Source organism: Notolepis coatsorum, assembly GCF_963971535.1.
Source record: "Notolepis coatsorum genome assembly, chromosome: 18".
Lineage (NCBI taxonomy): Eukaryota > Metazoa > Chordata > Actinopteri > Aulopiformes > Paralepididae > Notolepis > Notolepis coatsorum.
In genome coordinates, this window is record NC_140182.1 from 2,772,751 (window position 1) to 2,800,066 (window position 27,316).

General features: G+C 44.1%; 1 protein-coding gene across 1 annotated transcript; it reads left to right on the forward strand.

The window, feature by feature from the left end:
- Nucleotides 1-16,460: 16,460 nt before the first annotated feature.
- LOC311244791 (uncharacterized protein) lies at nucleotides 16,461-24,082 on the forward strand (the record flags this gene model as incomplete). The annotated part of the gene is made up of 5 exons (XM_084334479.1): nucleotides 16,461-17,142; nucleotides 17,361-17,458; nucleotides 17,621-17,701; nucleotides 18,754-18,950; nucleotides 23,141-24,082. Exons 2-5 carry the CDS (start codon nucleotides 17,371-17,373, stop codon nucleotides 24,080-24,082), a joined length of 1,308 nt encoding a protein of 435 aa, XP_084190605.1. The 5' UTR covers nucleotides 16,461-17,142; nucleotides 17,361-17,370.
- Nucleotides 24,083-27,316: the final 3,234 nt, after the last annotated feature.

Genomic DNA, 27,316 nt, shown 5'->3' on the forward strand with positions numbered 1-27,316 from the left:
CTCGCTCTTCACGTTCAAGTCATCCCTCTCGATGATGTCCACCAGTTGCTGCGGGGACAGCTCCACAAACTCTTGTGAGACGTGCAACATCTCCTCAAAGTGGCACACGATGAAGAGATGGGCCTTGCGCCTCAGGTCAGGGCAGCAGTAGATGTCCACGAACCTCCAGATGCCGACACAGTTTTCCAGAGACAGCTGGCCCTCTAGGAAGTCAGAGCACGCTCGTACTATGCCAGTGACGCGAAGCTGGTCTGCAGCCACCAGAAGCTCTTCCACGTTCTCTGCTGTCACCAGCACAAAGCGTGTGTAGGAGTACTCTATGATGAGCTGCATCATACCCGGGGACACCCCAGGGATAGTGTAGACTGCTTTCTCTAAGTCGCTCCAGCGAGTGAAGAGGGCTCTGTGGGACGCAGAGTATAGAGATATCTGATGAGTAAACAGTAAGCAACATTCTGTCCTGGGTAGTAATTAAGGCTGACCCCTATTAGTCGAATAGTCGACTAATCGGTCGAAAGGAGCTGTAGTCGACTGCCAACCTCTTAGAAGCGTGGCTAATGCTAATGGCACGCATACCAGAGGCCAACTGCCTAAGAAAACAGGCACAGAGGCACTGAAAGAGGATTTCACCCATCTAATGAACACACTAGACTAGACAAATATCAAGATGTATCCATCAGTGGACCAATTGCATGCTTTTACAGAGGACAACAAGCCTTCAGTCGACTCCTTCAGACATTAAGCACCCCCCACAGCCCAAATGGAATGATAAAATAAAAAAAATATATATATTATACTTTTATTATTATATTTGTTTTGTCGACTAATAGTCGACTAATGGCAAATGTTGGCCAATCATAGTCGACTATCCAAATCCTTAGTCGGGGACAGCCCTAGTAATAATATATTTTCACTGTAGAAGTATAGGGTCTTAGCACAGTAGAAGTATAGTATCTGTTTACAGTAGAAGTACAGTATAGTATCTGTTTACAGTAGAAGTACAGTATATTATCTGTTTACAGTAGAAGTGCAGTATAGTATCTTTTTTACAGTAGAAGTGCAGTATAATATCTGTTTACAGTAGAAGTACAGTATAGTATCTGTTTACAGTAGAAGTACAGTATAGTATCGGTTTACAGTATAAGTACAGTATATGTGTACAGTAGAAGTACAGTATAGTATATTTTTACATTCGAAGTACAGTATATTATCTGTTTACAGTAGAAGTACAGTATAGTATCTGTTTACAGTAGACATACAGTATAGTATCTGTGTACAGTAGAAGTACAGTATATTATCTTTTTACAGTAGAAGTATAGTATATTTTTACAGTAGAAATACAGTATATTATCTGTTTACAGTAGACGTACAGTACAGTATCTGTTTACAGTAGAAGTACAGTATCTGTTTACAGTAGAAGTACAGTATAGTATATTTTTACATTCGAAGTACAGTATAGTATCTGTTTACAGTAGAAGTACAGTATAATATCTGTTTACAGTAGAAGTACAGTATAGTATCTGTTTACAGTAGAAGTATAGTATCTTTTTACAGTAGAAGTACAGTATAGTATATTTTTACAGTAGACATACAGTATAGTATCTGTTTACAGTAGAAGTATAGTATCTGTTTACAGTAAAAGTACAGTATGGTATCTGTTTATTAACCAAGCTAACCTGAACCAAGCTAAACTTACCTGAAATAGTCACTGCAGTCACACAGGATGGCCTTGTGAGCGTTAAACTCAGTGCTGTTGACTTTAATAACCACATCACAGAGCCTTCCCTCCAGACGCAGCTCATTAAGGATTGTACAGGACATTGTTTCCTTTACCATGTGGGGATTTTAAATTGTCTCTACAAAATATATTCAAGCTTACAGACAACTAGCCGGAAACAACAAGTGAGATCTTCACTTGTCTTCTGAGATCTGATATCGTCTGAGAGAATTGTTGAATATATACTGTACCAAATGTTCTAGAATGTTTGATTATGACATCATACTGTGACATCACAAATGTTCTAGAATGTGCTATTATGACATCATACTGTGACATCACAAATGTTCTAGAATGTTTGATTATGACATCATACTGTGACATCACAAATGTTCTAGAATGTTCTATTATGGCATCATACTGTGGCATCACAAATGTTCTAGAATGTGCTATTATGACATCATACTGTGTCACAAATGTTCTAGAATGTTCTATTATGACATCATACTGTGACATCACAAATGTTCTAGAATGATTGATTATGACATACTGTGACATCACAAATGTTCTAGAATGTTTGATTATGACATCATACTGTGACATCACAAATGTTCTAGAGTGTTTGGTTATTACATCATACTGTGACATCACAAATGTTCTAGAATGTTCTATTATGACATCATACTGTGACATCACAAATGTTCTAGAATGTGCTATTATGACATCATACTGTGACATCACAAATGTTCTAGAATGGTCTATTATGACATCATACTGTGACATCACAAATGTTCTAGAATGTTTGATTATGACATCATACTGTGACATCCAGTTATTATTAACCCTTTCACTGCCACACGGCAGCCGGTTAACCCTTTAACTGTGACAATACAGAAGGTTAGCCCTTTACTATCACACAACCGACGGCGTTGCTCCATTATTAGCATCATTAGCTCCTTGGATGCAGAGCTAATGATGGAGCATCGCCGTCGGTTGTGTGATAGTAAAGGGCTAACCTTCTGCCGTGTGGCAGTGAAAGGGTTAACGGCGTTACTAACGGCATTCGTTTTTTCAGTAACGAGTAATCTCGTATTTAATGTTGCCCAGTTGTGGCCTGTTGAGGGGCAATATACATATCAAAAGTTCCAAAACATCTATTGTGTTTGTATTTGTATGATCCACTATATAAACATAGTAATTATAATATCTACATACATGGCATTTGATTGGAGGCTAGTCTCACTTTGTCCCACAGCAACATTAAAATAGTTTAGATTTGTGTATGTTGTTTATGTAAAACAATTACTTGAAAGTAACGCAATAGTTACTTTCTGAAGTAACTAGTTACTTGTATAATTTGTAACTGAGTAAGTAATTTAGTTACTTTTTGGAAGAAGTAACTAGTAACTGTAACTAGTTACTTTTTAAAAGTAACTTGCCCAACACTGGTGACATCACAACGGAACATGTTTGAGTTGCATTTGAATAATTTAAATAATATGTTGACATTAAAAAATAACAAATAAAATGATAAAAAACTACATAAAACAATTATACAAATTATAATAAAATATTTAAGTAAAATTTATAGAAATAAAGAAAAATAAGACAATGAAATAAAGATAATAATTCATTTAAAGCTATTTTAAAAAGGTAAGTTTTGAGCAGTGCCAACCGAGTCTGCTGTCCTAACAGACTTGGGGTCTGTAGGGTAAGCACTTATTCCCTCCGCCCTGAACATTTATGGAGATGTATGGGCCTTTTAAGTCAGTGATAAAAGTGTCTTTCAAGGATAAGTGAGCTCCTGCACTGATTATTATAGTTCAATATTCAATATTTGATCACCAAAACCCCCCCAAAAGCATAAAAAGGCCCCTCCCCGCCCAAAAATGGCCCCCAAAAATAGCACAGGCCCAGTGCCCTTTTCAGCCTTTGAGCACCTGCCCCTCTAAAGTCCTGTGCACGTCCCTGACTCACACATTCACACACCGACGGTGGAGGCAACCATGCAAGGTGCCAACCTGCTCATCAGTGTCTTGCTCAAGGACACTTCGACACGCTGCCCGGGAGGAGCGAGAATCAAACCGGGAACCTCCGGATTACCAGACGACTGCTCTACTCCCAAGCCACTGTCGCCCCCTATTAGGTCTATTTTATTATTAGATATTTTTACTTTGGTCTCTATCACTATACATTTATAGTTAGTGTAATCAATAAGTTGACCTGATGTACACTAGAATGTGCAGCATACCATTCTCTGACGTCTCACCCCTTTATGGAGGAGGATTGTTGGCAAGTGACAGCTCTCACTTTTTTCCTCATTCTAGTGACTAGTAGTGACACAACTGTCGGGTCTAGCTCGTATACTGCGTTGGACCACTAAACTAAATGCATCAGCAATAGTAGTAATCATGGATTACATGGACTGTCAATCACACCATTCTGATTGACAAGCTAAAAGCAATTGGTTTTGATAGTCTATCAGTGAGCTGGATGCAATCCTACCTGGAGGGGAGAGAGCAGATGGTGGAGGTAAACGGTACCCTATCCCCCCCCCTCACAGTAAACTGTGGTGTTCCACAAGGAAGCATACTAGGTCCGCTACTGTTCCTAATTTATGCAAATGACATGTCGTCAGCTTGTGACTGCAACTTGTTCCTGTTTGCGGACGACTCAGCCCTGCTGGTCTCTGACAAGAACAAGTTACAGGTTGAAAAAACCCTCAGCTCAGAACTAGGCAAAATCTGCATATGGCTCGCGGATAACAAACTATCATTACACATGGGCAAAACAGAGTCCATTCTCTTCGGTTCAAATAACAAACTCAGCAAGACCGACGGCTTCTCAGTTACAGTGGGTGACAATATTGTCACAAGGAAAGAAGATATTACCTACCTGGGTTCCATCCTAGAGGCAAATCTTTCCTGTGACAAAATGGCATCCAATGTAATAAAAAAAGTCAACCAACGAACACGATTCTTGTACCGGATCTCCTCACTGGTAAACAAGAACACCCTGAAGACTCTAGCAGGAGCACTCATTCAAGGGTACTACGACTATGCTTGCACCTCATGGTACCAAAGCACCTCAAAGGCGCTAAAAACAAAATTACAAACATCTCAAAACAAACTGGTCAGACTACTGCTTGACCTTACTCCTAGAACCCACCTCACCCCTACCCACTTTGACAACCTAGGATGGCTTAGAGTAGACGACAGAGTACAGCAACTTGCAATGGGCCTGGTCTACAAGATACACTACACGACCAAGGTACCCATGTACATGACAAAATACTTCCCAAAGGTCAGTGAATACCACGATCACAACACCAGAGGGAGCTCCACAAATCATGTTAAACCCAGATTCGGCTCAAACAAGGGACTAAACACGTTTCGCAATTATGCCACATCAATGTGGAACGCCCTACCCAAAGCTGTAAAGGAATGTGAATCACTACCCACTTTCAAAAACACTCTCAAAAAACACCTAAGGGAGACTGCAACTCGAAACTGGCCCCTGTAAATGTCCGAACACAACCCCCTCCAATGTACAGTAAATTACCAAGTATGGTCTTGTCAATAATCCAATGTACAGTGTTGTTTGTACAGTTGTACAGTGTCCCCCCCCCACCCCTCCTACCCAACCCCCCCCCCCACTCCTACCCAACCCCCCCCCCCCCCCACTCCTACCCAACCCCCCCCCCCCCCCACCCACCCAACCACCTCCAATGTACAGTCCCCCCCCACCCCCACCTACCCAATCCAATGTACAGTTTCTACGCCTAATGTATATACTCTTTTCTTTCTGGACTCTTTTTGTATCACAAACAGTACTGTAATTGCAAATCTGGTACGTCATAAATGTATAGATGGAGCAGTACTGTCTATCTGTATGTCATGTATGTCATATATGTTACGATGAATTGAAAATGGGGGACCCTGATGTAAACAAGACGAAAGTCTTTCTCTGGTCTGCATCCCCTTAACAATTGTATGTATTGAGCCGTACTGTACTGTACCCATTCTGCAATCTGTTAATAAAGTTTTCATTCATTCATTCATTCATTCATTCATTCATCGTCATAGTTCTTGTAATCTTCAATCAAGTCAACTGTAAGTAATGCTTGAGACGTTATCTATAGCTAATGCTTGCCTCACCATGGAGGTCTAAGGTAAATGTGTATCTCATGAACGTACTTTTCTTAGATGGACTGTCTCACCGTCTGCCTGCCTGTGTCACCAGGACTGTCTCACCGTCTGCCTGTCTGTGTCACCAGGACTGTCTCACCGTCTGCCTGCCTGGGTCACCAGGACTGTCTCACCGTCTGCCTGTCTGTGTCACCAGGACTGTCTCACCGTCTGCCTGCCTGCCTGGGTCACCAGGACTGTCTCACCGTCTGCCTGTCTGTGTCACCAGGACTGTCTCACCGCCTGCCTGTCTGTGTCACCAGGACTGTCTCACCGTCTGCCTGCCTGGGTCACCAGGACTGTCTCACCGTCTGCCTGCCTGGGTCACCAGGACGCGTCTACCTTAATGATAAGCAAGCAGTGCAAAAATGCGGAAGCATTCGTCACCGCACGCCACTACGGTAAAGCGCCTTTCTTTTCAGGCCCGCTTTGGGAGCTGTCGCGCGGAAATAGGCTGTCTATTGCCATTCTCTTTGACAAACTCTAACCTTAACCAGCTCCTTAACAGCGCCTAAACTTAACCGTTCTAACCTTAACCAACTCCGAAACAATGCCTAACCTTAACCTTAACCTTAACCATGCCTAACCTTAACCATAGAAAGAATATTGCCATTCTCTTTGACAAACTCTAACCTTAACCAGCTCCTTAACAGCGCCTAAACTTAACCGTTCTAACCTTAACCAACTCCGAAACAATGCCTAACCTTAACCTTAACCTTAACCATGCCTAACCTTAACCGGCGAAAGAATACACGTTAAAAAAAAAATCACGTTAAAAAAAATATATTTTATGGGATTCGAACTCGCCAGCAAACGAGCTGTAGGATCCACAGCCATGCAGTGTTGCCAATTGAGCTATTTCTCGATACTGAATAAGGGGCGGTGACTTATATATATTGAGCTCCGCTCGTGTCGAACCAAGGCGGGATCTCATGCGCATGCGCGGGCACCTCGCGCGAGCACGCCGGCGCACGCACGCACCTGAGCGCTGGGCGGCGGAAAATGAAAGGCGCATTACCGCACGCCACTACGGTAGAATGCTTCCGCATTCTTGCACTGCTTGCTTATCATTAAGGAACAGGCCACCAGGACTGCGGGGGGGCCTGTGGTGAATCACCACCACACTGGGGCTCTCACTGCCACCACGCTGGGGCTCTCACTGCCACCACACTGGGGCTCTCACTGCCACCACACTGGGGCTCTCACTGCCACCACGCTGGGGCTCTCACTGCCACCACACTGGGGCTCTCACTGCCACCACACTGGGGCTCTCACTGCCACCACACTGGGGCTCTCACTGCCACCACACTGGGGCTCTCACTGCCACCACACTGGGGCTCTCACTGCCACCACACTGGGGCTCTCACTGCCTCCACACTGGGGCTCTCACTGCCACCACACTGGGGCTCTCACTGCCACCACACTGGGGCTCTCACTGCCACCACGCTGGGGCTCTCACTGCCACCACACTGGGGCTCTCACTGCCACCACACTGGGGCTCTCACTGCCACCACGCTGGGGCTCTCACTGCCACCACGCTGGGGCTCTCACTGCCACCACACTGGGATCAGGTGTGAGAGGGTGTGGCACCTATGGGTGCAGTCTGGTGCGTGATCAGGGGCTGAGCTGGGACAGGTGTGAGAGGGTGTGGCACCTATGGGTGCAGTCTGGTGCGTGATCAGGGGCTGAGCTGGGACAGGTGTGAGAGGGTGTGGCACCTATGGGTGCAGTCTGGTGCGTGATCAGGGGCTGACCTGGGACAGGTGTGAGAGGGTGTGGCACCTATGGGTGCAGTCTCTTGAGGCATGGGAAGTTATAGCGACGAGTCAATTGTACCGAAGCCATATCTCAGATGCTTGCAATAAAGACCTAAAGTGAGCAATAACAACTGCCTTGAGAGTCGTCAATAACCAACAACAACAAACAGGGTTCGTTACAATATTATTATTACTGCCGACTCCGATTCTGGCTCCTAAATTTCAGTATTAAACATAAACATAAACATACCCAGTACTGGCACCAACCTGAACCCTTTCTTTCACTGAACAACTTTTGTTTTTGGGTCACTGGGCAAAAATGATGACGATAATCCATTGTCATCCACTGGAGAGATCGAACACATATTATATTGGGGCGACAGTGGCTCGGGGGGTAGGGCAGTCGTCTGGCAATCCGGAGGTTCCCAGTTCGATTCCCGCTCCTCCCGGGCAGCATGTCGATGTGTCCTTGAGCAAGACACTTAACCCCTAATTGCTCCCGATGAGCAGGTTGGTACCTTGCATGGCTGCCTCCGCCATCGGTGTGTGAATGTGTGAGTGAATGGGTAAAAATGTGAGTAACAAATTGTAAAGCGCTTTGGATAAAAGCGCTATATAAAAAAGCATCTATTATATTATGTGCCAAACATGCAAAAAACCCAAAGTCGCTTTGATTCGATTTGTGACACGTTCCATAACAATGGCTGTTGTTATTTGGGAAATTCTCCCATACTGATGCCCTCGTTTTAGTCTGGTATTGGCCCAATGTCTGATACCAGTATTGATTGATTGAAAACTTTATTAACGGATTGCAGAATGGGTACAACACAGTACGGCTCAATACACACAATTGTTAAGGGGATGCAGACCAGAGAAAGACTTTCGTCTTGTTTACATCAGGGTCCCCCATTTTCAATTCATAATGGTACATCCTAATATCAGATAACCAGGTTTAATCAAATGGGAATGATTGTTTTTTTGTTAATTTAAAACACCCAGTGTTTCATACAGCATACAGACCAATGGTAGGCTATCAGGAAACACCCGAAGGCCAATCTGAAGTATATAGCCTCTGGGAGCTGTTTGACAGACTTATTGAGGAAAATCTTGTATTCGACAATGAAAAGCTCAGGGGCTTAAGGAGCCTCTTTGAAATGCAAATGTGCACCCAGTGCCACCCAAGCTGTAGTGTGTTCAGCCCCACCGTGCCAAGTGTCCACCACGCTGCCCGCCCTTTGTACAGAATGTACAGATTCATCTTTTGTTTTGTTCCTCATTTCCTCATTAAACCGTGTGGTGCATCATGGGACTTCTCACGCTTCTTCTTGTATCTTGATTAGGAAAATGTTGACAAAGTTAACATGTAATCATGACCTAATAATAATAATAATAATAATAATAATAATAATAATAATAATAATAATAATAATAATCATCAACTTTAAAAAAAAAAAAAAAACACACACCTGTTCACACTTGCCTTCTCGCAACACGGCGCTGCAAGTAGACCCCCCCCCCCCCTTCACCCCCTGACTCTTATTTAAGCTACCGGTCTGTTGTTTTTGTTTATTTTGGTGTTTCTGTTTCTTGCAATGGACTGCACCTTGCCTTTTCATTTTGTTTTATTTTCTTGTTGTTATATATATATTCATATTCTTATCTTTTCTTTTATAATAGCTTCTCTCTTTTTATGTAAAGTGTCCTTGAGTCTGAGAAAGGCGCTCTCTAAATCAAATGTATTTACTATTATTAATATTATTATAATAATTATTATATAATATAATAATAATAATAATAATAATAATAATAATAATAATAATAATAATAATAATAATAATAATAATAATAATAATAATAATAATAATAATAATAATAATAATAATAATAATAATAATAATAATAATAATAATAATGCATTGCCATCAAGAGAGCCAAGTGCAGCTCAGCTGTGCCTATTTCGAGTTGCCATTATTATACCTTATAGTACCTATCCAAATATGGTCCTTGTTATTATCCACAATTACTGTGAATGGCTTTCTTGACTATGGGGTGCCAGATCTGCTCACGCCTCTTTATGGCGAGGATCGTGACGTCATCACTGTGTGTTGTTACCAGGATACCTGCAGAGTGGCGATTCCATCCAATTAAAGCTGCCTTGGCTCGGTTCCCCCTGCACCCTTCTCGAGATAAAGCTGGGAACGAGGCTAGCACCCTGCTGAAGCACCCTGAGGAGTCTGTGTTTAGAAAGACGAGCAGACACATCTAGCAGCTATATATCTGAAATCAACCCGAGTGGCATCCAATCACACGGTAAGTGAAATATAGTGATATTAGGAATTGAAAGGTTCTGCAATAGAGGGAAACATACAACACTATTGAAATACATATTAGACCCGCGTTTAGTCTTGTTTAGTATTTTGTTCATTGTTTAATAATGTATTGAAAGCTGCATGTCCAAAAGCCCTTTTCTATTGGAGGCTAGTAATAATAGTGTCTCCACCACCAAATTAGTCTTAAGAAGAAGGAGAAATAGAAAATGGGACAGTAGTCCAATAATTAGCCTATGTTTTTGGGAAGCCCTTATTTTAGTTTATAATGATCTAGAAACCAGGTGGACATCATAGTCAAAATGGATTTTCTCCCCTCATTATTTTATCATGTTTTTAAGGACAGAGTTGAAAATATGATATATTATATCATATATAGTACTATTTATAGACTATATTATATGTGTTGGGATTTAATTATTTGATAACAAGCAGGCTTTGCTGGTCAGTAGCCTAGATAATACTACTAAGTGTACTATAATAAAGTTGGAGATCAGTCGTGGAAAGAATCACTCTCCTCTCTCTTGGAAATATTTTGTTTCGTTTGAGCAGAATCTGCGATAAGTGACTAACTCCATCATCTAAAAGCATCTTTACGATGTCCTGATGAATTGAAAATGGGGGACCCTGATGTAAACAAGACGAAAGTCTTTCTCTGGTCTGCATCCCCTTAACAATTGTGTGTATTGAGCCGTACTGTATTGTACCCATTCTGCAACCTGTTAATACAATTTTCATTCATTCATTCAACCCCGCAGTCAGAGCTAAAGTCGCAACACGGCGATCAGCTGGCTGGCGCTCCCAACAGGGTCCAGCTGCAGCGCCGGAGAATCCTCTCAAGGGGCAAGCCTGTGGCAGCCACGAACCGTACATGACACTGTAAATTGGAATACTGACAAAGCCATACTTGGTCATTTACTGTACAACATTTACTGTACAACTAAGCATAACCCACTTCGAAAGAGGGCGGACATTAATAACATTTTCAATCAATCAATCAATCCAATAACACACGCTCACTTAAAACAGCGCAGGTTCGTGGCTATAGGGTGACCAGATGCAAAAAGTCCAAAAGCAGGACAACAGTAAGATTTTGGTGGGACAAAGTGGGACAGATAGATAATGTAATTTTTTTTATTAGAATAATTGGTCTTCACCGAATAGATAAAGGTTAAATCAAAATGAATACAAATTAAATACAGAATTATATCTCTCCACATTCATCTTGGCACTGGCAGCCGGCTTGTTACCAACTAACATCTGTTTTAAATATTCAAACTTTATCACTTGACAGGAATGTCTTGTGTTCGCTATTCCCTGTTAACACAGAACTAGGGAACACAGTGTAGTATAATACAAAAATAATAATACAAATAAATTGTGTTTCTCTATTCGAATAACTATGGATAACTATGGATGTAGCTTTTGTACGACCACACGATATTTTCTTTGCAATATCTGAGTCTGGCCAAATGACAGGAGCTAGCTTGCTACCACAGTCGGCTGACCTGTATGAATGGGATTGTTGTACAGTGTGATAGAAACGCTCGTTAGCTCCGCTGCAGTGACCTTGTCCGTCTGGCTATCATTTTTTGGTTTAAGAAGAAACATATCCATAGATCTGGATGTTTCTTTTTGGTGAGCCACTTTCATGTGAGACTTGATTGATTGATTGATTGATTGATTGATTGAATTGATTGATTGACAAGTTTATTAACAGATTGCAGAATGGGTACAGTACAGTACAGCTCAATACATACAATTGTTAAGGGGATGCAGACCAGAGAAAGACCCATTTTCAATTCATCATAACATAATGACACACACGACATACAGATAGACAGTACTTGTACATCTATACATTTATTATGACATACCAGATTTGCAAATACAGTACTGTTTGTGATACAAAACATGTCCAGAAAAAGAGTGTATATACATTTGACGTAGAAACTGTACATTGGAGGAGGTTGGGTAGGTGGGGTGTGGTTGGGTGGGTGGGGGACGGGGGACGGGGGGTGGCTGTACATTGGAGGTGGGGGGGGGGGGGGGGGGGGGTTGGGTAGGGGGGGGGACACTGTACACTGTACATTGGAATACTGACAAAGCCATACTTGGTCATTTACTGTACAACTGGGTTAGGACATTTGTAGGGGCCAGTTTCGAATTGCAGTCTCCCGTAGGTGTTCTTTGAGAGTGTTTTTGAAAGTGGGTAGTGATTCACATTCCTTTACAGCTGTGGGTAGGGCGTTCCACATTGATGTGGCATAATTGCAAAACATGTTTAGTCCCTTGTTTGAGCCGAATCTGGGTTTAACATGATTTGTGGAGCTCCCTCTGGTGTTGTGATCGTGGTATTCACTGACCTTTGGGAAGTATTTTGACATGTACATGGGTACCTTGGTCGTGTAGTGTATCTTGTAGACCAGGCCCATTGCAAGTTGCTGTACTCTGTCGTCTACTCTAAGCCATCCTAGGTTGTCAAAGTGGGCAGGGGTGAGGTGGGTTCTAGGAGTCAGGTCAAGCAGTAGTCTGACTAGTTTGTTTTGAGATGTTTGTAATTTGGTTTTTAGTGCCTTTGAGGTGCTTTGGTACCATGAGGTGCAAGCATAGTCGTAGTACCCTTGAATGAGTGCTCCTGCCAGAGTCTTCAGGGTATTCTTGTTTACCAGAGAGGAGATCCGGTACAAGAATCGAGTCCGTTGGTTGACTTTTTTTATTACATTGGATGCCATTTTGTCACAGGAAAGATTTGCCTCTAGGATGGAACCTAGGTATGTGAATGAATGAATGAATGAAAACTTTATTAACAGATTGCAGAATGGGTACAGTGCAGTACAGCTCAATACATACAATTGTTAAGGGGATGCAGACCAGAGAAAGACTTTCGTCTTGTTTACACCAGGGTCCCCCATTTCCAATTCATCGTAACATATATGACATACATGACATACAGATAGACAGTACTGCTACATCTATACATTTATGACATACCAGATTTGCAATTACAGTACTGTATTTGTGATACAAAAAGAGTCCAGAAAGAAAAGAGTATATACATTAGGCGTAGAAACTGTACATTGGATTGGGTAGGTGGGGGTGGGACTGTACATTGGAGGTGGTTGGGGGGGGGTGGGTAGGAGTGGGGGGGGGGGGGTGTTGGGTAGGAGTGGGGGGGGGGGGGTGGGGTAGGAGGGGTGGGTGGGGACTGTACATTGGAGGTGGTTGGTTGGGTGGGGGGGGGGGGGGTGGGTAGGAGGGGTGGGTGGGGGACACTGTACAACTGTACAAACAACACTGTACATTGGATTATTGACAAGACCATACTTGGTAATTTACTGTACATTGGCGGGGGTTGTGTTCGGACATTTACAGGGGCCAGTTTCGAGTTGCAGTCTCCCTTAGGTGTTTTTTTAGAGTGTTTTTGAAAGTGGGTAGTGATTCACATTCCTTTACAGCTTTGGGTAGGGCGTTCCACATTGATGTGGCATAATTGCGAAACGTGTTTAGTCCCTTGTTTGAGCCGAATCTGGGTTTAACATGATTTGTGGAGCTCCCTCTGGTGTTGTGATCGTGGTATTCACTGACCTTTGGGAAGTATTTAGTCATGTACATGGGTACCTTGGTCGTGTAGTGTATCTTGTAGACCAGGCCCATTGCAAGTTGCTGTACTCTGTCGTCTACTCTAAGCCATCCTAGGTTGTCAAAGTGGGCAGGAGTGAGGTGGGTTCTAGGAGTAAGGTCAAGCAGTAGTCTGACCAGTTTGTTTTGAGATGTTTGTAATTTTGTTTTTAGCGCCTTTGAGGTGCTTTGGTACCATGAGGTGCAAGCATAGTCGTAGTACTTTTCTTTCTGGACTCTTTTTGTATCACAAATACAGTACTGTAATTGCAAATCTGGTATGTCATAAATGTATAGATGTAGCAGTACTGTCTATCTGTATGTCATGTATGTCATATATGTTACGATGAATTGGAAATGGGGGACCCTGGTGGAAACAAGACGAAAGTCTTTCTCTGGTCTGCATCCCCTTAACAATTGTATGTATTGAGCTGTACTGCACTGTACCCATTCTGCAATCTGTTAATAAAGTTTTCATTCATTCATTCATTCACCCTTGAATGAGTGCTCCTGCTAGAGTCTTCAGGGTATTCTTGTTTACCAGTGAGGAGATCCGGTACAAGAAACGAGTTCGTTGGTTGACTTTTTTTATTACATTGGATGCCATTTTGTCACAGGAAAGATTTGCCTCTAGGATGGAACCCAGGTAGGTAATATCTTCTTTCCTTGTGACAATATTGTCACCCACTGTAACTGAGAAGCCGTCGGCCTTGCTGAGTTTGTTATTTGAACCGAAGAGAATGGACTCTGTTTTGCCCAGGTGTAATGATAGTTTGTTGTCGGCGAGCCATATATGCAGATTTAGCAGATTTTGCCACTGTGACGCTTCAAGTCGTATTCTCCTCCATGAGCAATTGAAAACGAACTATGACACAAAACACAGAAAGCTCCCTGAGGATTGCCTGACATCGGCCTCACCCAGGCATGTGTCGTTTGCCAGTCTTGGTTGTAACTGCTGGTCCGTTTCTGTTCGCTTGTAATGTTGTTGTGTTTTCTTTTTTGACAGCTCGCTAAACGGTGACAGCGCGCTACATTTTGACAGCGTGCTAAATTACTATAACCAATCAGATCTGCGATATGAGGTAGCGTCACGACTCTCACGAGCAGAGCGCTAAATTACTACCTAACCAATCAGATCTGCGATATGAGGTAGTGTAGCAGGTGCCACCTAGCACCTGCCACGAAATTCGACCGTGCCTCGAGTGGGAGTCGAACCCCGAGCGTCTGCACCGGGGCCGACATAACAAACCGTTGCGCCAAGAAGGGAATTCCCCCCTAAGCGCTCGGTTTATATGCCTCTGGGGAGTGAGTTTTACACACTTCTATGTGCCGTAGTCACACTATCGCGGCACATATCCGTTACATTCACCCCCCCTAAACTCACACCACCCAAGGCATCCGGGTCACGGCACCACTGTAGCAGGTGCCACCTAGCACCTGCCACGAAATTCGACCGTGCCTCGAGTGGGAGTCGAACCCCGAGCGTCTGCACTGGGGCCGACATAACAAACCGTTGCGCCAAGAAGGGAATTCCCCCCTAAGCGCTCGGTTTATATGCCTCTGGGGAGTGAGTTTTACACACTTCTATGTGCCGTAGTCACACTATCGCGGCACATATCCGTTACAGTAGCGTCACGAGCAGAGCAATGTGTGTGGACAAGAGGCGGGTTGCTACGTTTACTGTAGGGAGAGGCTTTTAGACCAATGTTTTTTTTTTGCTTCGAAAAGAGGGACATCCTCTCAATATGCGGGACGCGGGACATTCGGTCAAATGGTGGGACAGTACAACCAAAAGCGGGACACCTGGTCACGTGAATATTTTCCCTAACGGAGTTGCACTTCCGCGTTCGGTTTGCCACTGACCTGATTGGCCACTGACGTTTCTGGTCATGTGACATCTGCGGCAATCGTGTGACGCCTGTTTCTATCACTGGTTAAGCTTAGGCACTCTTTCGAAGTTGGTTAAAGGGGAACTATCTTATAAATGGCCTTTTTCAGTGTTTAACATTGTTTCCTAGCTATGTGGACTTATATTAATATGATCTATGTCTCTAATTCTCATATTGGCGCATTCTTCCAATTCTCCTCTCACAATATTCACCCTCACTGAACTGAGTCATCTGAAAATGTGCTGCTTTGTGATGTCAGAGAGACACTGCTGCATGATAATGTTCAGGCGAGGCAGTGGTTTACCATTGTGGTTGGAGCCCAGGCTCAAAACGGCTTAAGATCTTGAGGTAGAAAAATGCTGTTTTTGAGGACTTGATTAGAAATACAAAACAATGAATAAAAAAAAAAAAAAATTACAGAGGTGTTCCATAAACTCACAGGAATTGTGTAAAAGTGCCCAAATAGTGAAAGAAATAGTAAAATAGTTCCCCTTTAAGGTTAGAGTTTGTCTTAGAGCATGGCGATAGAACACCAGCCCTGATTCCAAACTCTAACCTTAACCAACTTCGAAAGAGTCGCCTAAGCTTAACCAGTGATAAACTAGGCGTTAGGTAGTTTGCAGGCTGTTAGAGGTGGAAATAGGCGCAGAAACAGGCGTCACACGATTGGCGCAGATGTCACATGACCAGAAACGTCAGATCGCGCAAACCGAACGCGGAAGTGCAACTTCGTCAGGGAAAATATTCCCGCCACCTGGTCACCATATTCGTGGCCGCTGCCACAGGCTTGCCCCTTGAGAGGATTCTCCGGCGCTGCAGCTGGACCCTGTTAGCCAGCCAGCTAACAACAACAACAGGAGCACACCGAGCTGCTCACCGGAGGAGCCGCGTTTAACGGCGAGAATCATTCAACCGGCACGGTCACGACGAACCTCGCGCCGGTAACGGTAATAACGGTAATAACGGCAGCTAGCAGCAGATGCACCGACCGCCGGTGTTATGAGGAGCCGCTGCCGACATGAGTCACATTATTAGCAACAAGCTAACAGCTACTGAGCTAACAGCTACTGAGCTAACAGTGGGAGAGCTGTGTTAGTTAGAGAGAGGAGGAGACTGCAGATCGATAACAATATCTGACTGATGGAGAAGACTGCAGATCGATAACAATATCTGACTGGTGGAGAAGACTGCAGATCGATAACAATATCTGACTGATGGAGAAGACTGCAGATCGATAACAATATCTGACTGATGGAGAAGACTGCAGATCGATAACAATATCTGACTGATGGAGAAGACTGCAGATCGATAACAATATCTGACTGGTGGAGAAGACTGCAGATCGATAACAATATCTGACTGATGGAGAAGACTGCAGATCGATAACAATATCTGACTGATGGAGAAGACTGCAGATTGATAACAATATCTGACTGATGGAGAAGACTGCATATTGATAATATCTGACTGATGGAGAAGACTGCAGATTAATAACAATATCTGACTGATGGAGGAGACTGCAGATTAATAACAATATCTGACGGATGGAGGAGCACCAGGTGGCGCTGGGCTTGCTGCACAAGATGACGGTGGGCCACCTGTTCGGCGTGTGCCTCTGTCAACAGTACTGTATTTGTAAATCTGGTATGTCATAAATGTCTAGATGTAGCAGTGCTGTCTATCTGTACGTCATGTATGTTAAATGATGAATTGAAAATGGGGGACCCTGATGTAAACAAGAAGGCGAAAGTCTTTCTCTGGTCTGCATCCCCTTAACAATTGTGTGTATTGAGCCGTACTGTATTGTACCCATTCTGCAATCTGTTAATAATCTGTTAATAAAATGTTCAATCAATCAACAGGAGGCAGACAATGGAAACCTTGGACAAATGGAACAAAGACCTGAAAGCACATAAGCTGTTGGATAAAAAGGTGTCGTCCAAGCAGGATGGCAGGATCGGTAAGGTCTTTTCCTTGTCTTTTTATTTAATTTTTTTTTTTACCAAAGTAAATTACCTCCAAACTAATACGGTGACCAATGTTTCAATGCTGGTATGCTAACTTAGTTGTAACCTACCACACGTCTCAAAGAAACTGAAATACATGTCTCGTTTATTTAAAGGCATCAAGAAGCATCTTCACAACGCAGTCAGCATCCACAGTAATCTGCAGATACAGGCCATCGGTCGCTCAGAATGCGCTGGTAAGTGGCGATGAAGTGAAATCGAGATTTGCAAGACCTAACTGAAGGTAACGTTTAGTCTAAAATGCTTGACATAGGCACACGTTTTTTGTGGTCTCTAAACTAGTATTTTGTCTTTTTGGGGAAACCTTTTCCAAGTACTACTACTTGGAGGTCCTAATCAGGTGATGGGTTTTTTGTTGATTGGGAGCATGCCAAAAATCGTCATTGAGCAAACATTGATGTCATGTTGATGCTTGATATTGTTCACCTAACTACTAACTAGGACCTCTGGGAGCAGGTTGGATGCTAACTTCTGTTGTCTGACTTCAAAATATTTACCAAAACACACACCAATACCAGCGAAGCTTGGATCTGACCGTGATGAGATCAAAACCCTCTATATTTTAGACTGATATCTTAGATCAAAATCCTCCTAGCAGCAACACAGACGATTCAAAACCAGGTGGCTGCAACTACTATCAAGCAGTCTGTATCAAAACAAATGTATTGCCAGAGTTTCACCTGATTGATTGATTGATTGAAAACGTTATTTAACAGATTGCAGAATGGGTACAATACAGTACGGCTCAATACACACAATTGTTAAGGGGATGCAGACCAGAGAAAGACTTTCGTCTTGTTTACATCAGGGTCCCCCATTTTCAATTCATCATAACATATAATGACATACAGATAAAACAGTACTGTTACATCCAGACATTTATGACATACCAGATTTACAAATATACAGTACTGTTTAAGAGACAGCGTTTCTAAAAGAGAGTATATACATTTGAGGGGGAAGAAACTGTACATTGGAGGGGGTTGGGTGGGGGGGGGGGGGGGGGTTGGACATTTTCAGGGGCCAGTTTCGAATTGCAGTCTCCCGTAGGTGGTCTTTGAGAGCGGTTTTGAAGGTGGGTAGTGATTCACATTCCTTTACAGCTGTGGGTAGGGCGTTCCACATAGTTGTGCCATAATTTGCTAAACGTGTTTAGTCCCTCGTTTGAGCCGAATCTGGGTTGAACATGATTTCCGATGCGTTCTTCTTCTCCTCCTGTGTGACTCAGGCTCCTGTCCTAACTTGATGATGAGCAGGAATAATGAGCAGCACGACCACCACCACCACCGGCCGGCCCCCATGTCCCTCACCCCTCAGCTGCCCCCCCGGGCACACCGGCCCCTCTGCCTGTCCGTGTCCTCGGACAGCAATGGCCGCTTCAAGGCACTGGATAGTCAGGAGTGGAAGAACAACCTCAAAGCGCAGGTATGCCCACACACACTGCAGCCTGCTGCCCCCTGCTGGCCTGGAGAGACACTGCAGGCTGCTTCCTCTCCTGTGCAGCTACACATAGATATCTATAGAATCTATAGATATCTATGCAGCTACACACATAGATATATATATCTATGGCTACACACACTGCAGGCTGCCTCCTCTCCTGTGCAGCTACACACACTGCAGGCTGCTTCCCCCTGCTGGCCTGGAGAGACACTGCAGGCTGCTTCCTCTCCTGTGCTGTGCAGCTCTGTAACGTTTGGAGAATTACAGACCTGAAAATAATATATATTATTGTCCAGGTTTTGAAAATAACGTGGGAATTACATGAAAAGTATGGGGAAATAATATTGTTGTCCAGTCCCGTCAAACCTTTTGTTCTCGGAAAGGACAATTGAGGTCGCCTTCATTTTCAATTATTTCAATTGACAAGTTTGAGGTCAGACATAGACATTTCAATGCATACATAAAAAAGAAAAAAAAAGAAAAAGAAAAAAAATATAATATATATATATATATATATAACAACTCTATCTATATAGCACCCTTCACACAAGTGCCCCACAGTAAATAGTATAAAAGGCATAACATTAGTATACAGTGGACAAAATAAAAACAATGCATAAAATGCAGACATAAGAATAGGTATAAAAGACAATAAAAGTAGTGCATTGTAGAACATGCAGACATAAGAATAGGCATACAATAAGTACAGTGTCGCTCTAAGGCATGTGAACCCCCCTCCGGAACAGCCAGTCCCCCAAACACCCCACACATCAATCCCCACCACATCCCCATCCAAGACGCACCCCCCTGATAAAGCACGTCATGGCCGACAAATGAGTACTTTTTCTTTTGGTAGCGGTAGATACACACTGTGCCAATAGACATTGTGGTAGCCTCTTTTTCTCCGTCAAAATAGCGCACACATCCCTAAAACATCACCATTGTTTTCAAACAGTAAAATGGTCTATATAAGATAAGATATTCCTTTATTGATCCCCTTGGGGAAATTTGGATGTCATAGCAGCATGGGGGAGGGGGGAGGGGGGTACAGGTATGGGCAGGGTGATAGTCAGGGGTGCAGTCGTAATATCATTCAGAAGTGCCTGTACGCTGTTTAAATGACCCCCCTGTGCACGCGCACTCCCGCGCGCATGTGCATACATGTTCCCTCGCGTGCGCACAGAACAGAGGATTATTATGCATAAATAGTAGGAAACATGTTTGTATAGGAAATGACTAGTTTTAGTTTAGTTTTTGTAAATATTGCCTTGAAATAGAGAAGCTGAAAAAGGTAGCAGGATGTAGCCTTCAATATATAAAGAAATTATATTGTCAACAGATGTGGTTGAAAAACAAACAATGTTTTAAATGTAATTGTAGATACAATATTGTAGTTACAATTTCTTTAACACTTTAACTGCCGAAGGTTAAATTCATGATATACCATCCCTTGCCAGCTCTATTTAACATGGAGAAGTTCCCCTTCTTTGCAGGGCTATAACTTTTTAAATTATATTGCTAGATTGCCATTATTAGGGCCCATTCAATGTCCTATATGTATTGTTCAGGGTGTATGAACGTTAAACGTTTTCATTCACATATTCATACTAAAATATGATCTAAAGTATAAGTATGTTTTCATCTCTTTCTGCAGCTTTCTCCAGAACGTGATTTATAGCCCCAAATGCATTATATTGATGATCAAATACAGTTTGGTAGCGATCGGTGCCAGATGAAAAATTTCAAATGGACGTGCTTCTAGAAGTTTCTACGTATCATCTGATGATGACCGGATGGGCGGGGGATCGTTTATAATTCCGTGGGCAACGTTATACCATTCATCTAATGTGGGTCAAATGTTCATCATAGCAGTTAGTGTCGAACACGGTAATACTACACGCTAAAACTCACCCCAGTCTCCGCGGGCCGTTGGGCGATCAGCGTGGGGTAGACAGTTTTCCATTATGGGATGTCGAAATACCCGGTCCATTTCCAGGTTGTATAATAGTATATACGTCCAAATAACGTTGTTTATTGAGTTAGGGCGAGCGATCTATTATCGAGTATTTCAAGATGGAGTCGCGGGAGCTATAGAGAGTGGCCGGAAGTAATATGGGTGATCACCACTTCATCCACATGACTTCCTGTTTGGCGCTTCTGCCGATCGGCCACCAGATGGCGCTCTTGAACCACTAGAGGATTGAGAGGAGCTCAGAACTGTGTGTGAAGGCTGCAGAGGGGAAATATGATTCCGATCACAGATTTTTGAAATATAATAATATAATATCAAAGACGAGTTACGGCGTCCTAGGCAACTTGAGCATGGCTAGGAAAGACGCCTAAACACGTTTTCGGCACTTAAAGTGTTAATTGAATGAACTTAAACTAGAAAAGTAAATACAAACTAAATTAACAATGTAACTTACAGTTTACAGAAGCACAACTTAATGTCTCATCCTTCCAGTCGGGACCATTTGTCACATAGTGAGAGCTCCACAGATCAGCCCCCACAGGGCTTGTATTTTGGTTTTGCTCTTCTCGTTCTTTGTTATGCTATTGTTATGCAAAGACTAGGTGATAGCTGAGTACCGGTACTTGGCGCACGGCGCGACGAGTCGAGTGAAAGTTGTGAAAGCATTTTTGTGTGCACATCCGTGTGCGTACTTCTGCTCAGAACAGTGCTGGGATGGCGTGGTACCGCGTGGGACCACCACTGCACCCCTGGTGATAGTAGAAAGACATAAATATAGGCAATAAAATGTGATCATGCAAAAAAATATGAGAAAAAATAAACCGTGTAAACAATATAATTAACAATATTATAAACGGAACTCTGAGAAAGTAAACGGTGTAATCAAAGGTGCAGATGAGGGTCTGTATGCCCTATCAGTTATATTATACACTACAATAAATATGGGTAATAAATGTATACACGGGTGCATTTATTGTTACCAAAGATCATCTCCAGTAGTGATATATGGCCCATATGGTCATATTGCTTTGCCACTATTGGCATACATCACATTGCAATTCTAATTGATATTAATTGTTTACTACTGAACTCTATATCACTTCATTTTATGTTGATTGATTGATTGATTGCAAACTTTATTAACAGATTGCAGAATGGGTACAGTACAGTACGGCTCAATACATACAATTGTTAAGGGGATGCAGACCAGAGAATACATCAGGGTCCCCCATTTTCAATTCATCATAGGTGTTGGGTGTTAAGTTGGGTGTCATGTTAAGGTTTATTACACGGTACTTCACTGAGTGTGTCTGACTCTCACCTAAACGGACAATGTATAACGTATATGAAGAATATCACGGCATACATAGCTTATGCATACCGCACCTCATGTCTATACTGTTTACTTACTTCATCAGGGCATATATTTACCATTTTAGATGATATATATTAGATTATATATTAGTTATTAGATTTTATATATATTGTAACTATATTTATTGTAGGGCAAATATAACAAGAGGGCATTCATACCCTCATCTTGCACCTTGACCTATTTACACTGCCTACCTGCCCATATGCGCAAGTTGATTATATTGTTTACACTGCCTATTGTTTACCTCTCCACCAGTGGCGGCTGCTGACCAAATTTCTTGGTGAAGCACAAATTATTATATTATATTATATATTAAATTATATTTTTAAAGCATCCCCAAGGCTGCAACACCCCCATTCCTCCCAGGTGTCAGGCTCCTCATTCGCTTCCATTCATTTTGGCGACCATGTTTAAATATCATCCTTCTGAAGTATAAACAAACTATACTGCTGTGACGATTTCAATAAAACAGACCATTCTGAGTCAATGGTACAACTAACTGGCGTTTTTTTTACAGAGGAAAATATTTCTAATAAAAAAAAAGAAATTATAATAATAATAAAATAAAAATATATATATATGTAAATTAATAATAATTATGAGTGAATTTCTGCCTCAGGTGTTGTCATGGAATAACCTCCACTGCTCTCCACTGTACTATAATTCTATGCCCTGTATCATGTCTCCTACCTGTACCCCCCCCCCCCAGATGGAGCAGGCCCACAGCCCTAACCCTAACCCTACCTGTACCCCCCCCCAGATGGAGCAGGCCCACAGCCCTAACCCTAACCCTACCTGTACCCCCCCTCCTCCCCCCCCCCCCAGATGGAGCAGGCCCACAGCGCCGGCGCGGCCAGCAGCACCGGCTCCCTGGAGCGGGCCTCCCTGTTCTGCGCCCCCAGCTCCGGCCTGTCCAGCCCCGTGGAGAGCCTGACCAAGGGCAAGTCGTCCAGCCGCTTCTCGCTCTTCTCGCCGCCCTGGAACAGCAGCTCCGAGTCGGACTCCAACCCGCCCTCCCGCTCGGGCTCCAAGAAGCTGCGCAACTACAGCCGCCGCGCCGCCACGGTGCCCGCGGGGGTCGGGGGGGTCGGAGGTCGGGGAGGGCCCCCCGACACCCCCCCGGAGCCGCCCAAGCAGCCCCCGCCCCCCGGCGGCGAGCAGCAGCACTTCCAGTACGCCGAGCCCGTCATCTCCAAGGTGACGGACTACCTCTACGTGGGCAACCTGAACGCGGCGTACAACGGGCGCACGCTCTGCCGCAACAACATCGACAGCGTCATCGACATGAGCGGGCTGCCGGGCGAGGGGGGCGGGCCGGGCCTCAGCCTGGTGCCCTGCACCTGCTCGGCGCGCGGCGCCCGCCACAGCTGGTCGCGCCTCAAGGTGGACCTGGGGGGCGCGGGGGGGCTGCCGGCGGACGACGGCACGCTGCTGCTCGGAGGCCCCGCCCCCCTCGCCCTGCGGCACCGCTGCTTCGAGGACATCAACGGCTGCATCGACGCGTCCACGGAGAAGCGGCGTCGCGTGCTGGTCCACTGCCGCGACGGCTTCTCGCTGGCGCCCACCTGCGTCATCCAGTACCTGATGGTGCGGCAGGACATGAGGCTGATCGCCGCCTACGAGCTGCTGCGCGCCAAGTACCCGGTGAACATCCGCGAGGCCCACCGGGACGTACTGGTGAGCCTGGAGCGGGCGCTGCGGCCGGGCGGCAGCGTGGAGCCCGAGTGCTTCAAGCAGGCCATCTCACGCAGGGTGGCGTGGACCTGACGCCCCCCCCCCCCCCCCAGGCCATCTCACGCAGGGTGGCGTGGACCTGACGCCCCCCCCCCCCCCCCAGGCCATCTCACGCAGGGTGGCATGGACCTGACGCCCGCCCCCCCCCCCAGGCCATCTCACGCAGGGTGGCATGGACCTGACGCCCGCCCCCCCCCCCCCACCACGCTCTTTCAGTTTTCTATCCTGTGCCCGCTGTGGCGTCGTTGGCATTTTTTCCTTTTTCTTATGGAGAACTCGAGGGCAGCTGTACTTTATTATTACATTATTATTTCTCCTGGTAGACGAGTCGACTGGATGTCGTCGCCCCGCGGTCCAACTTGCATCCGATGATTGTCGTGAGATTGTTATTTGCGCAAAAGTGACGTGTTTTACCGTTTTTTAAAACCTGTGAATTTAGTAACCTGTGACCTTTGACCTTATCCATCCCTTATTATAATTCCCCAGATCTTAGCCACAGGTTTGCCGCGGTGGTGATGCTCGGAAGTCGTGGCTTTGTTGTGATTTGAGCTTCTTGCGTATATTTATGCAGTAAAATTGAGTTCTCTGTGTGGAATGTCAGTATTAGTGGGGTCGGTCGGCGGCGCTGAACTATAGGATTTCAGCGTTTTGACCCGTTATTCAACACGCCGGCCATTTTGTTCTTTTATGTCCCCGCTCGCTCAGGTTGGGGATTCCTTCTTTACAACCCGTTTCCCCAAAAGGGAATCCCAACCTGAGGAGCACGACACCACGTGAGCTAAAAGGGCCACCGTGTTGAATGAGGTAAATTTGCAAGAGATCTTTTGCACTACTCACTCACTCGCGGGGTTATTATCCAAATGCACAGTATTAGTAATGTTGGTGAGCTTTTTGTTAGTAAGTTGACTATTTGCTTTGGTAGAAAACGGTCCCCTCACTTAATAATCACCGGTTGTGTTGAGTAGTACCCCATTGTCCACCTCTTTACTACACTTAGCGTTTATCATGTTGCTTATTCATTACGGGCGACAGTGGCTCGGGAGGTAGAGCAGTCGTCTGGCAATCCAGAGGTTCCCGGTTAGATTCCCGCTCCTCCCGGGCAGCGTGTCGATGTGTCCTTGAGCAAGACACTTAACCCCCTAATTGCTCCTGATGAGCAGGTCGGCACCTTGCGTGGTCGCCTCCGCCGTCGGTGAGTGAACGTGTGAGTGAACGGGTAAAATGTGAGGAACAAAATTGTAAAGCGCTTTGGATAAAAGCGCTATATAAAAAAAAAAAAGCAGCCATTCATTACCTATGATCGCTAAAGGAAATATTCACCCCCTTAACTATGTAAATCTTTTGATAATTAATGCAGTGTACATAAGGATGTTTTAGGATGTTAAATGGAAAATATTATTCCTTTCCACTTGTGGCAAATTGGATCACCTTGAGAAGCCTTAGTAACGTGTGCAAGAGGAAGTAACTAACAGTATGAAGTGAACTATTAAACTCCATGCAGAGACTGCACGGCTATAGACCTGTTCGCTGTATACGTCAGACTCGGTGTGCGCGCGCAACAACGGGGCAGACTACAATATTATTTGCATTTCTGTTAGCCATGCTGGCGACATAAACAACCAATCCGTGCCAAAGCTAGATATGTAAAAAGTGAAAGACTCACACTCACAGCCATGCTGCTCATTTGGCAAAATGACATCCAGCCGTTTTAGTTTGAAACAACTTTTAGTCAGGTGAGTGTCATGGTTTCTCCATAGAGCTCCATTATACTGTTAGTCAGGGGAGTGTCATGGTTTCTCCATAGAGCTCCATTATACTGTTAGTCAGGGGAGTGTCATGGTTTCTCCATAGAGCTCCATTATACCGTTAGTCAGGGGAGTGCCATGGTTTCTCCATAGAGCTCCATTATACCGTTAGTCAGGGGAGTGCCATGGTTTCTCCATAGAGCTCCATTATACCGTTAGTCAGGGGAGTGCCATGGTTTCTCCATAGAGCTCCATTATACTGTTAGTCAGGGGAGTGTCATGGTTTCTCCATAGAGCTCCATTATACTGTTAGTCAGGGGAGTGTCATGGTTTCTCCATAGAGCTCCATTATACTGTTAGTCAGGGGAGTGTCATGGTTTCTCCATAGAGCTCCATTATACTGTTAGTCAGGGGAGTGTCATGGTTTCTCCATAGAGCTCCATTATACTGTTAGTCAGGGGAGTGTCATGGTTTCTCCATATAGCTCCATTATACTGTTAGTCAGGGGAGTGTCATGGTTTCTCCATAGAGCTCCATTATACTGTTAGTCAGGGGAGTGTCATGGTTTCTCCATAGAGCTCCATTATACTGTTAGTCAGGGGAGTGTCATGGTTTCTCCATAGAGCTCCATTATACTGTTAGTCAGGGGAGTGTCATGGTTTCTCCATAGAGCTCCATTATACTGTTAGTCAGGGGAGTGCCATGGTTTCTCCATAGAGCTCCATTATACTGTTAGTCAGGGGAGTGTCATGGTTTCTCCACAGAGCTCCATTATACTGTTAGTCAGGGGAGTGTCATGGTTTCTCCATAGAGCTCCATTATACTGTTAGTCAGGGGAGTGTCATGGTTTCTCCATAGAGCTCCACGTATGTTTGTTAACAGCGAACAGGTCTATTAGATTAGATTGTACTTTATTGTCGTTATATTTGCATACCACAAGATTTAGGACTCAAACTTAAGGCGCCGTAGTGGAAGCAAATATAAAATCACACGAGTAATAAAGAGAAACGTTAAATACTATACAATAAAACAATGTTACACTACTGTACAATATACAAAATAACAACTATACAAAGTAACAATATACAAAGTAACACTCTCAGTGTCGGACGGTAGTGGGTGGGTGTTGCACTTGAGGGGGGGGGTAGGATGCTGCACAGTGTGGGAGGAGGGGGGGAGGGGTGCGTTATTGGTGCGTGTTAGAGTTCAAGGTGGTGACGGAGTCGAGCCATTATTCATGAAAAGGCTTCGAGCGCGACGATGAGATCATGAGCACAGACACCTCAAGTGTATCAAATAGCCATTACAAACCTAAAAAGCACTTCACCAAAAATCAATACTGACTTATTTTGCACATAATCTCACACACACATCCAAAAACTCTGAACCGTTTTGCACACGTTCATTTAGTTTGACAGTTATTGAATTATTAAATGAGTTAGTTAATATGGCCACCACCACCAGTGATGTCTTCGGGGACATTGGATCCTTGTGTTGTGTTAATTACAGCTTAATAACACGA